A 13,375-nucleotide genomic window follows, 5' to 3' on the forward strand; every position below is an offset into this window, starting at 1 on the left:
AAAATTGACTAGTAAGCAATAATATGAAAGGTCAGAGTCAGCAGTTGTAACGATAAAATTTGTTGTTATAATTGCATACTGTAGTATGTGAAAGATGAACAATGCATGAAGTTTTAAGAAAGTATTTATTTACTGTTACGTTGAAAAATACCATACCTCGACGGGCAGGTTATAACATCCGAGAGCGTACAAAAGAAAGTTAGATGCAGTAGAATTTTTTTTGCATAGTTTGGCGTACACAAATTGTTAGTACTAATCCACTGATAGCAATAGATGATGTTGTAAGAGAACAGAATTAGAGCTAGTGAAAGGTGTAGGTTTGTGGGACGTTGTCTCACAGCTGCTGACAGTAAACTTCATTTCTCCTTCTGACCAAGGTTGGTCAGCCAGACTTAGTTGTCACCAAAGTCACTAACTCGTTGAGTCGTCACCGACTGATTTTTGCTTGAGGTGTTCTTGCTTTTATAACTATCCAGAAGGATAGATATATCATCAAGAACAATAGATTTAGTTGGTGGTCTTATTATCCCTATTCTAGCTTTTGGTGAATTGGTGAAGACATTATTTCAGCCAAGCTAAAGGCAATCTGGCAAATGTCAAACTGCTGCCACAGAAAAACCATTGTTCCACTATGGGAAAAGTTCTGTTGCCGTGTTAATTTAGATTTGGCTATAGTGGATCAAATCCACTTCATGCTTGCAAGATTCACTACACATATAACCTTCTTGCTGGATGTGACTCTTTTAGGTCTCCAGTAGCAAAGAACCCACATCATAGTATTCCTTTAAACCTTTTCTGATGATTGCTAGAATTACCTTAATATCTTGGTATGAAACTGACTGGTAAAGTGGCTGACATGAGAATATTGCATTTTATTAATTATAATTAACCAATATATGAGTGTCTGTAGCCCCCCAATTCTTCGGACTTATCGATATTAAGGCAATTACACACACATAATATGTTAACCTAACAGTTTAGAACGGTGGATTGGCAGAAAAGTTAGAGCGTTGGACAAAAGGCCTTGCGGGATTTTTTAACGCTCTGGTTTCAAATGCTGACATGGTTAATTTAATTTTTTATCTTTATCGACTAAATCTCTCCCCTCAAAGCTGTGCCTAAATCAGAAGCCATTAAAGTGACCCCGTTATATCAACACAGGACAACAAATATTGAATCCAGTATATGCTTCATGTACAGGACGTGTAGAACATGTTTTGAATTAATGTACTATTTAAAATATTATGTAATTACCTCAGGATCTTTTCCTTTTGAACGGCAGTTTTCAACACAATTTCTAGTTAACTAAACACTTTTAAACTTCGGATACTGGAAGAATGTGTCAAAATAAAACGTTTTTTTTTCTCTTGGCTTTCTTGAGAAAATTGTAATTTGTAAGTTTATAGCTCAATAGAGGCCATAGGATTGGATAACATTCGAAAAATTAAACTACGTTAAACTTACAAATTACAATTTTCTCAAGAAAACCAAGAGAAAAAAATGTTTTATTTTGACACATTCTACCAGTATACGAAGTTTAAAAGTGTTTAGTTAACTAGAAAGTGTGTTGAAAACTGCCGTTCAAAAGGAAAAGATCCTTCCTTACCTCAACTATAATTTATGGTATTCAAATAATAAGTGTCATAATTTTGACTTTTTCCATCCACCTCATGTATTTATTCGTGCATAATTAAATACAAAACATCGATCAAAACTGAGTTGGGCGTAGCATTTATAGTTGAGTGTGAAATAAAAAGTAAGATAAAATATATTGTTGATTTTTAGGTACAAAAGTGGGTAGTAATCACTTTTTCGCGATAGCATTGTACGCTAGTAAATACGGCAAGACAACCTATAGATGTTGACTGCTCTATTTCGTAGGTATTTCATTTCAATTTCTAATCATATTTTGGAATTTTCCTCTTACTAAGAAAAGAAACTTCGCTGCTTTGTCATTATTAAATTATTTTTATATAACGAAGCTTCTCGAATGTTTGATATAAATTTCTTTATAACCTTCGGGGAATTTTCAGTTTCATTTTAAACCGACCAATAATTTGTTGACACATTTAGTTTCTGTTTCTGTGGAAGTGCTTACATTTGTCTACTTCCCACAATTGAGCTTATTACATGTTGTGCTTCTAATACGATACGATTATTTTGACAAACACTCATTTACATCACATAGGATACATTAGTCCCCAATAATTTCCGAGGAGAAAAGAAAGAATAAAAGCAGAAAAACAAAAGATATAAAAACGGGTGTGAAATAAAAGAACCTTAAAACAATGGCAGAGAGGTTTGAAAAACTGTTTAACTCAATAAATCCTCTGTGTGTTGGATACATAGAGGCTACACATCTACTACCATACATGCCTTTTATGAGATGTAAGTTGATTATTTTACCATTTTATTTGCCATTAATTCTGTTGATATTATTTCTTGTTTAATACGTTTGACACATCGGATTTTCGCTTATGTTCGTCTGTCAACTTCCTGCTTAGTAACATTTAAAATGAATAGAACAGAGTAAAATCATTTACTTTTCCTTGTTTGCTGAACTGTACTTCGTGTATATTTTGTATAGCTTGGTTGTGTTGGTTTACATATTGTATGTGCTTAGTTTTGTTATTTTTCTCATGATTTGTGTAATCAGTAGAACTCAAAATACGTAATAGATTAATATGAGAAAATACTATTTTACTATTCATTACGTAAAGATATTTTGGCATAACTACAGATCTTTACCCCAACCCGACTTTGTTGCCTCATAATTTCCAGAAAAATGAATACTTTTTAACGAAATTTTGAACAAATACCGCTTAGATGCTTTAGATTTAGAGTATATAGGGATTTATGAGAAATAATTTTTCCGAGATGGTAGTTCAAACTTTTACCCGCACCTCAGTGAAGTGAGGCCGTGTGCGTGTGTGTGTAAGAAAAGTATGCTATTAAAATGAATTACTTTTTACATTAAAAAAAAAAAAAAAAGTTTTGGGATAAATACCAGCAATGACCTCAGGCACTCCTTTTAACGGAGGAGGGGAGTGGAGTTGAAAAAAAAAAAAATCAAAATTTCAAATCTGTTTTTATAGCATAAATGTTTTTATGGGAAGAAAAAATATCGCAAAACATCGGATACATGCGATTGAGATAGAAACGAGGTTTGTCTTGGGATATGCAAGAAACAACAGCCAAATCTCCCTTAGATTACACACTTTTTCCTTTGAAAATATTTACAATTTTTTTTAACCGAAAAGGGCTCCTCCCATGGTTTTAAGGGCAAAAAATTGGCCAAAATCGGTTCGAAGTAGGATGGTGAAGGGGCGGGATACAACTTTTTATTAAGCATAAGTTTCGGAAAAATCTTTTAAAATGTTTCTTACGTAAAAAACAAACAAAACAAAAACCCTCACCTACACTGGCTTAGTATGGGGAAACCCTGTAATCTTAATCGACACACCATGAAAAGTATTTAAAGATGGGGATTTACAATACATGTAGAGTTCGACTAAGGGCGAAGAGTTTCGCATGTCGTAGCTCAGATTTCCGTCGATTTCCGTAAAAAACTTTTTTTTTTACATAAGTAATGAGAGCGAAAGAGACTAAGAGGAAGCGATTTTATGACGAGGTTTCTCTTTGAAGTCGGCCTGTGTGTGTTTGGTGGGGTGTGGGAGACAGACAGTACTACAACCGAAACTATGCCCGACTAAGTTGTATAAAGATGTGAGGAGGAGCAATGATGTTATACAATAGACGGATTGAAGATTTAATAAAACGAGACGAAGAATAAAAATATTTAAAAAGTACAATAATTAAAATAAGATGTGTTGAATTTTTACTATTTTTACTTTGGTCAGCGGATTTTCGGAATAGCTATTACTACCTCACGGAGAAAGAAAATGAAAGGAATTAAGTGGGTGTTTCTGCGAAACAGTTTTTAGTTCAAAAAATTAATTTCTTTTTTTGCAAACATTTCCTCGTTCCCCTTTTCGTTTAATTTTTACTGTTGAACCTGCCTCATGAGCTGGGTGTGATGGTCAAAATACTAGTACTTTATTTTAACTACTCTGGATAGATGAAAACAAACTTGTTTTAATAATAATAATCCCCTTGGTACTTGTATCGCACTCTGCGATACAAGTACCTAATCCCTTCTACTCTAGGCGCAAGACAAAATTTAAGGGAGGGGTTAGTCAATTACATCCACCCCAGTGCTCAACTAGTACTTATTTCCTAGACCCCGAAAGGATAAAAGGCAAAGTAGACCTCAGCGGAATTTGAACTCAGAACGTAAAGAGCCGGAATAAATGTCGCAAAGCATTTTGTCCGATGTGCCACAAAAAGCCTAAATTAAAAACTACAGAAGGCAATAAAACAGTAAAACACAGAGGGGTTTGATCGTGTGCACAGATTTTATAAATACACACATACACACACACACAATGTACATTAATACAAGCGATTCAGAGAATTAAATTAACATTTTTCACGGAAATTCCTGAAGATAGACTTTCACTTTCCACGTACGGCTATCGAAATAATTGCCTGTAGTTCGCTAAAATCTGTTTTCTGCGAATATGGATCTGTTTTAAACGTAGGAGATTACAATTACGCATTTGTTTTTCTCAAAATATGAATTTTGTAAAATCTCTTTCTCTAGAAGTGAGATGAAAAAAAGAAGACATCAGTTTCACTTTGGCAAAAGCGAAACAATTTCGTCATATCTATTATGGGCGTAAATTTTTCGTTTTGGTTTCACTTTTACAAATAGATACTTTTTAGTTGTTGTAGATTAGAGTTATATCAGAATTGGGCGATCCTTCGTTATTGGTATCGAGAGTGTCAAATGAAAATCAGCTCTTTTTATTCTGTGTTCGGTAATTTCTGGAAAAAAAAAAAAACCCTAACCTTTTATTGAAAAATGTTGCGTGTGCGCGAGTGTTCAGCTATCTTATGTGTACATGAAACAGTTTCGGCATTACCAGCTTGTGAAAAAAAGAAGAAAAAAAAGAAAAAGAAAAATTAAAGAAATAAAAATTTTTTCCCGGAAATTGCCGAACACTTACTATTCGGTTTGGCTACCAGCATCACTTATGTTCGAATTGATTTCATATTCAGTGTGATGAATGATTGATGTAAAAATAATTTTTGCGGCATAGTTTCGGTTGTAGTAGCACAGATTTCCGTCGATTTCCGTAAAAAACTTTTTTTTTTACATAAGTAATGAGAGCGAAAGAGACTAAGAGGAAGCGATTTTATGACGAGGTTTCTCTTTGAAGTCGGCCTGTGTGTGTTTGGTGGGGTGTGGGAGACAGACAGTACTACAACCGAAACTATGCCCGACTAAGTTGTATAAAGATGTGAGGAGGAGCAATGATGTTATACAATAGACGGATTGAAGATTTAATAAAACGAGACGAAGAATAAAAATATTTAAAAAGTACAATAATTAAAATAAGATGTGTTGAATTTTTACTATTTTTACTTTGGTCAGCGGATTTTCGGAATAGCTATTACTACCTCACGGAGAAAGAAAATGAAAGGAATTAAGTGGGTGTTTCTGCGAAACAGTTTTTAGTTCAAAAAATTAATTTCTTTTTTTGCAAACATTTCCTCGTTCCCCTTTTCGTTTAATTTTTACTGTTGAACCTGCCTCATGAGCTGGGTGTGATGGTCAAAATACTAGTACTTTATTTTAACTACTCTGGATAGATGAAAACAAACTTGTTTTAATAATAATAATCCCCTTGGTACTTGTATCGCACTCTGCGATACAAGTACCTAATCCCTTCTACTCTAGGCGCAAGACAAAATTTAAGGGAGGGGTTAGTCAATTACATCCACCCCAGTGCTCAACTAGTACTTATTTCCTAGACCCCGAAAGGATAAAAGGCAAAGTAGACCTCAGCGGAATTTGAACTCAGAACGTAAAGAGCCGGAATAAATGTCGCAAAGCATTTTGTCCGATGTGCCACAAAAAGCCTAAATTAAAAACTACAGAAGGCAATAAAACAGTAAAACACAGAGGGGTTTGATCGTGTGCACAGATTTTATAAATACACACATACACACACACACAATGTACATTAATACAAGCGATTCAGAGAATTAAATTAACATTTTTCACGGAAATTCCTGAAGATAGACTTTCACTTTCCACGTACGGCTATCGAAATAATTGCCTGTAGTTCGCTAAAATCTGTTTTCTGCGAATATGGATCTGTTTTAAACGTAGGAGATTACAATTACGCATTTGTTTTTCTCAAAATATGAATTTTGTAAAATCTCTTTCTCTAGAAGTGAGATGAAAAAAAGAAGACATCAGTTTCACTTTGGCAAAAGCGAAACAATTTCGTCATATCTATTATGGGCGTAAATTTTTCGTTTTGGTTTCACTTTTACAAATAGATACTTTTTAGTTGTTGTAGATTAGAGTTATATCAGAATTGGGCGATCCTTCGTTATTGGTATCGAGAGTGTCAAATGAAAATCAGCTCTTTTTATTCTGTGTTCGGTAATTTCTGGAAAAAAAAAAAAACCCTAACCTTTTATTGAAAAATGTTGCGTGTGCGCGAGTGTTCAGCTATCTTATGTGTACATGAAACAGTTTCGGCATTACCAGCTTGTGAAAAAAAGAAGAAAAAAAAGAAAAAGAAAAATTAAAGAAATAAAAATTTTTTCCCGGAAATTGCCGAACACTTACTATTCGGTTTGGCTACCAGCATCACTTATGTTCGAATTGATTTCATATTCAGTGTGATGAATGATTGATGTAAAAATAATTTTTGCGGCATAGTTTCGGTTGTAGTAGCACAGATTTCCGTCGATTTCCGTAAAAAACTTTTATTTTTTTACATAAGTAATGAGAGCGAAAGAGACTAAGAGGAAGCGATTTTACGACGAGAAGGTTTCACTTTGAAATCGGCCTGTGTGCGTTTGATGGGGTGTGGGAGACAGACAGTATGTTGTGTAAGTGAAGTGCTTCTGTTAGTGTGTGCGAAGAGACAGAGAGAGTAATGTGTGAAAGAGAGAGATAACTGATTTTTTTACTCGGTGTATGTGTATATGTATGTATGCATGTATGTGTGTGTGTGTGTGTATGTATCTATGTATGTGTGTGTGTTTATGTATGTATGTATGTATGGCCGATTCATCGTAATTTTTTACTCGGTGTATGTGAATATGTATGTCTGCATGTATGTGTGTGTGTGTAAGTACGTGTGTGTGTGTGTGTATGTATGTATGTATGGCCGATTCAGTGTTTACATTATTTCGAATTAAAACGAAAGATTACCTTGCGGCGCCTGTTTATGTAACAGTCTGCTATGTAGAAAATAATGAGGTTGACTCAATGGAATAATGACAGTGATCGAAGATATAGACAAAATTTTTTTTATTTAATCGTTATACATGCCTTGTCGACTGCTACTGTGCAGCCTTAATGTCTCTGTTGATGTGACGATGGTGAAATGGTAAGAAAAAGATGGGAGAGTTATAAAATGAGGAGATATTCTTCTCATGAGAAAAGAGTTGCATTCAAAGGAAAAAAAAAGTTAAGTCTATAGAGGTGCACAGAAACTGGGTGCAAGCATGCATATATATGCATGTGTAAACATTGTGTTGTGCAGCAAAAGGAACGAACAGTACAAAATGTGTAAGGAAAAGTGACAAAATCCGATTGGTAATGTTCTGTGTGAAAAGTCTATGCCGGCCATACATACATACATACATACATAAACACACACACATACATAGATACATACACACACACACACACATACATGCATACATACATATACACATACACCGAGTAAAAAAAATCAGTTATCTCTCTCTTTCACACATTACTCTCTCTGTCTCTTCGCACACACTAACAGAAGCACTTCACTTACACAACATACTGTCTTGAGTACCTCTATTGGATAGTTGATGACGTCCTCTGAGTCAGGAGTTGTATCGATAGACTGATATACATAGACTTCCCCAGGAATGAGTTTTAGCATTTCATCATTAATATGGTGAACAGTTTTATTCCTCGGGGTCAGTATAGCCTTTTTGCCAATCCAATCCATATTCTGATAATTAGCTTGTAGATCTGGGAACACTGCATCTCTGAGATCAGAAGGCGTCTTAACAATGGTACAAATGGAATCGATGGCAATATTACCATTTTCATCCCCTGGTATTTTGCCTTCGCCAAGTGCAAGGAGGGTGTGAGGAAATGCTGCTGATGTGATATTACGTCGCATATGAGCACGCATATTGGTGTGAAGTTTGAGAGTTACTTCCCTTTATTAAAAAAATATGCATTAAAATGGAAAAAAATGATGGTAAATTATTTGTAAAATCGTAGACTCATCGTAGACGCGCGCTAATACCCAGAAGGGCTCGATATGAATCACGATTATAAGATACCCGGTTTTGGTTAAACTGCATCGCAAAATGTGGGAGTAGTTAGGAATCTAAATCGGAGTAGACAGACACACAACCTTTCTTTTATATATAAATATTTTCGTCCTAAAAAACTTTGTATGGAGTGAATGGTTACCTCTATGGAAATATATACACGCACATTATATATACATGTGTGTATAGATGAATATATAAATACATTTAAATATCTATATGCACTTTTGGGCGATCTTTCTGTTTCTTAGAGATAACTTTAGATCTTATTTTCGTCCTAAAAAACTTTGTATGGAGTGAATGGTTACCTCTATGGAAATATATACACACACGTTATACATACATGTGTGCATAGATGAATATATAACTACATTTATATATCTATATACACTTTTGGGCGATCTTTGTGCTACTTAGAGATAACTTTAGATCTTATATTCGTCCTAAAAAACTTTGTGCGGAGTGAATGGTTACGTTTATGGAAATATATACACACATTATACATACATCTGTGTATAGATGAATATATAAATACATTTAAATATCTATATACACTTTTGGGCGATCTTTCTGCTACTTGGATATACTTTAGATCTTATATTCGTCCTAAAAAACTTTGTATGAATTGAAAAAGAAAATGAATTGAAATTTTTAAGAAAGGAATTTGTTTACATACATGTGTGAAATGGCAAATGTTTGTGCAGTTGTCCGAAATGGAACCAGGGTAAATGTGTGGAACTGATGTATTATAATGAATAGTCCTTCTTGTTGTGAATATTAATTTGATTAATATGAACTGAAAACCAGTGGTGTAGCATATAAGACCATAGGTGATCTTCTAGCAAAAAGGATGACCAGTCTGACTGGCTCATCCCTGTCACACACTCACACACACGCACACGCACACACACACACACACACACACACACACGCACCCTCACACTCACGCACACTCACACACACGTTAGCTTACAATTTTATTTATATATTTGCGTGTCTATGTGTGTAAAGAGGAAGTGGGAGTAATATGCAGAGTGAAAGAGTGAAATGGTAAAATATTTAGTTTTCTCGAATTTTTTCTGAAATGGGGGTGAAATTGAAAGAAATTTTGTATGCCATGACCGAATGGAAGTACTTTGAAAAATCATAGGTAAACTCTAATTGAAGAAATTGTGTGAGGAGTAAATCGTTATGTATTTATTTGTTTCTGTTTGCTGTGTTTTTTTTTTTTGAGTAGTGGTTTAAGGTACACTTGCAAAGAGAAAGTATGAGAAATTATGGTGATAGCATGAGTGAAGCAGTTCATCCGTTTTATATAAATACTTTCACTTTAATCGTTGCACACTTGCAAAGAGAAAGGAGGAGAAATTAGGGTGATAGCATGAGTGAAGCAGTTCGCTCCGTTTGTGTGTGTGTGTGTGTGTGTGCTGTAGCCCACACTAAGAAAAGCACTTCACTTACACACCACAATGTGAGTTTTCTCGAAATTTTGCTTAATTGGGGGTGAAATTTGAAAAACTACCTGGCACGACCCGATGTATTCTACTCTTAAAAATGCTAGGTAAATTGTAATTGAAGAAATCCTATATTGTAGATTTCTATAAGAGACAAAGGGAGGCAGATAAAATCTGCCTTTTATAATAAGAGATAACAAAGTGTGTCTAAAATGAAATTAAATCGAGGTTTAGTCACAGATAGATCAAGTTAGGGCGATGTTTCGCTTGTCGTAGCACACGTTCCCGTCGATTTCCGTAAAAAACTTTTATTTTTTTACATAAGTAATGAGAGCGAAAGAGACTAAGAGGAAGCGATTTTATGACGAGGAAATTTCTCTTTGAAGTCCCCGTGTGTGTGTTTGATGGGGTGTGGGAGACAGACAGTATGTTGTGTAAGTGAAGTGCTTCTGTTAGTGTGTGCGAAGAGACAGAGAGAGTAATGTGTGAAAGAGAGAGATAACTGAAATTTTTTAATCGGTGTATGTGTATATGTATGTCTGCATGTATGTGTGTGTGTGTATGTGTGTATATATGTATGTATGTATGGCCGATTCAGTGTAATTTTTTACTCGGTGTATGTGTATATGTATGTCTGCATGTATGTGTGTGTGTATGTATGTATGTATGTATGTATGTATGTATGTATGGCCGATTCAGTGTTTACATTTTTTACGGAAATCGACGGAGGAAATCGACGGAAACCTGTGCTACGACAAGCGAAACATCGCCGATAATGCCACTCTCTCTTTGGAAGAGAAATCAATCAATTGAAATGATCTTTTGGTGGAATTCTGATCGAAGCACGCATTAAAACTCTTCATAACTTTTTTGTTTAAGAATTTACTCAATTTTTTTTTCTATTCTGTTTTCTGCATAATGGAATTAATACGATTATCCAAGCAAAAACATTTTTTTACTATTTCTCCTTTACCCCACTAATTCTAAAACTTTCCATTGTTTTTCGACTTTTTAAACATTTTTTGGCTTTCACAAAGGAATTAATATGATTACCCCCCCCCCAATCATTTCTTAAATATTTTATCGCACTCCCTTAATTCCAAAATTTTCCATTATCGAGTCTTGCGTGTTTGAGTTGAGAAAAATGTTTACTAACAGAAAATTGTGGTGATCGAAATTTAGCCAAATTCCTTTCTCCAACAGCAGCCGCAGAAGTGGGGTGAAAAATAAAAGCAGATTCGACCTTCGAGTTTACATCAGTTTCACTTTCGTAAAAGAAACAATTTCGTCATATCTATTATGGGCGTAAATTTTTGTTTCGGTTTCATTTTTTTCTCAATTAGCCTTCTTGTTGGCTTTCACTTTTGTCACAAACTTTTCTTCTTGTTTTTTTTTTTTCCTTTTTTGGTAATTCATATTTAGAAAGTTGATCCTCGATTTGGCTGTTTCTGGTTTGTCAGATTTACGGTTGGGGCGTACTTAAAAATTCAAGATTTTGAAAATCCCCAAAACACGAGGCTGTATTTCACTTTCTGTCATAGGATGGAGGGGAGAAGTGTTTATTTATTTTAAAAACTGAAATTTTACGAACAGTTTTTTCTTAAGAATCATAATCTCCGTATTTCTCTTCGTATTTCGCGAAATACGTAGAGAAATACGGAGATTTTTCCGCATATTTAAAAAAAAAAAAAATTCTGAAAAAAGTTAAAAATGAAGAATTTAGCGGGGTGGGAAGAAAGGGGTAATTTAAAATTGCCGATTTTTGCCAATTTTGTTTTTGCAGATTATTCTCCATAGCCGAAAAAAATAAAAATAAAAAAAGGGGTATTTTTGGGGGGATACAAAAGGAAGTCTTGTCCAGATTTTCTCTTTAGATACTTTTTGCGTCTGCTATTTTATAATTTCTATGCATGCGTGAAACATTAGTAGAAAAAATACTTTAAATAGAGCGGTGGGGAGGGGTGTTTATTTATTTATTTTACAAATTTTTTTTTTTCAGAATCATAATCTCCCTATTTTTCTACGTGTTTCGCGAAAAAAAAAATTTTTTAAGTGAAAATGTAAGAAATTGGCGGGGTGTGAGGAGGGGGGGATTTAAATTTTGAAATGCAGAAATCTCCGCCCTCGATATAGTGTGCGCGGAGATTCCGAATCTGCAAAGAAATCCGCATTTCAAAATTTAACCACCCTCCAATTTCTTAAATTTTCATTTTTTAAAGAAAATTTTTCGCGAAATACGTAGAAAAATACGGAGATTACATGATTCTGAAAAAAAAAAATTTGTAAAATTTCAATTTTTCAAAAAAAAAAAAAATAAAAATAAAAATAAACACCTCCTCCCCTCTGCCCTATGACAAAAGTGAAATTAAAGTGTTTTCTTTACTGTTTTACGCATGCATAGATGCAAAATGTATGTAAACAGAAAACCAGCGATCTTTCGTTACAAGAACACACGACTGCTAGTTACAAACCACGTGAGGTTTATTTACATTTGTGAATATGAAAGTTGATTTCCGTAATTTTTAAAATATTTTTTTACATATTAGGTTGGTGGGAAATAGGATCTTTTGAAGTCGGCGTGAAAGCTAAAGAGACAGAGTTCTTTTGAAGTTGGCGTGAATCGGAAGACTTGATATGCGTGTGTTTGTGTGTGCAAAATTCTGTGTCGCTGTGTGTATGTGTGCTTGTGAGTCTGTTTGTTGTGTACAGGCGTGAGTGTGTAAAACGAAAATAAAAGAAAGGTTTTAACTTCCAAACGTCTCTGCATCCAAGGGCTTCCTGATTCATACTAACAAGAATTGAATTACGGGCCTGTATTTATATAATACATTTCAAAATAAATTATATAAACGAAAAAAAAAACGTATCTATGAATCTGATCATTAAATCGCCAACAGACATAAAAAAATAAACCCAGAGAAAAAATTTGGTAGCAGGAACAAAATTGTAGCACACACACACACTGAACGCCAACTTCAGAAGAACTTCCCCGATCCAATCGCTCGCTTTTACGCCAACTTGAAAAGATACCCCCCACCCCACATGTATAAAAAAATAAGAAAAAATTACGGAAAGCGACGATCTTCAAATATAAACAAAAGCACGTGCCCCAAATTGACAGGAACGGTACTCGTACCCAGAAAACCTGACATGCTAGAAACACGTTTTAAATTCAAATTCTCCTTCCCTATTTCTTCATTTTACACTTATTTTAGAAATATTTTTGGCGAAATACGTAGAAGAATGATTCTGAAAAAAAAAAAAAAATTGTTTGTAAAATTTTTATTTTTCAAACAAACAAAAAAAAAAGTTAAACAATCACCACCCTATGACAGAAAGAAGAATTTCCCCTCCCCTTTTTTTCTTTGCTAGAGGAGCAAAGAATGAAAACGTGTTTTGGGGGTTTTCAGAATATTGAATTTTCAAGTACGTCCCAACCGGAAATCTGACAAGCTAGAAACAGCAGCCAAACCGAGGATTCACTTTCTAAATACGAATTAAAACAGAAAAAA

The 13,375-nt window shown here is 34.4% G+C and overlaps 1 protein-coding gene and 1 long non-coding RNA gene across 3 annotated transcripts in view; both read left to right on the forward strand.

Annotated features, from left to right (window-relative positions):
- The first annotated feature begins 1,812 nt into the window (after window positions 1–1,812).
- Window positions 1,813–13,375, forward strand: part of LOC115232631 (probable ATP-dependent RNA helicase DHX58) — a 146,381-nt gene continuing 134,818 nt past the window's right edge. Inside the window, exon 1 of one of the 2 annotated variants that reach the window (XM_029802626.2) lies at window positions 1,813–2,388. In XM_029802626.2, the coding sequence (XP_029658486.1) occupies window positions 2,289–2,388 (100 nt within the window). In that variant the 5' untranslated portion in view covers window positions 1,813–2,288. The remainder of the gene's footprint in view (window positions 2,389–13,375) is intronic. The other variant, XM_036514355.1, reaches the window with a different exon arrangement.
- On the forward strand, window positions 7,008–12,455 carry LOC118768254. The gene is made up of 3 exons (XR_005004085.1): window positions 7,008–7,021; window positions 9,682–9,689; window positions 12,294–12,455. It is a non-coding gene; the product is annotated as an uncharacterized LOC118768254 (long non-coding RNA).

This window comes from Octopus sinensis, linkage group LG2 (assembly GCF_006345805.1).
Source record: "Octopus sinensis linkage group LG2, ASM634580v1, whole genome shotgun sequence".
Taxonomy (NCBI): Eukaryota; Metazoa; Mollusca; class Cephalopoda; order Octopoda; family Octopodidae; genus Octopus; species Octopus sinensis.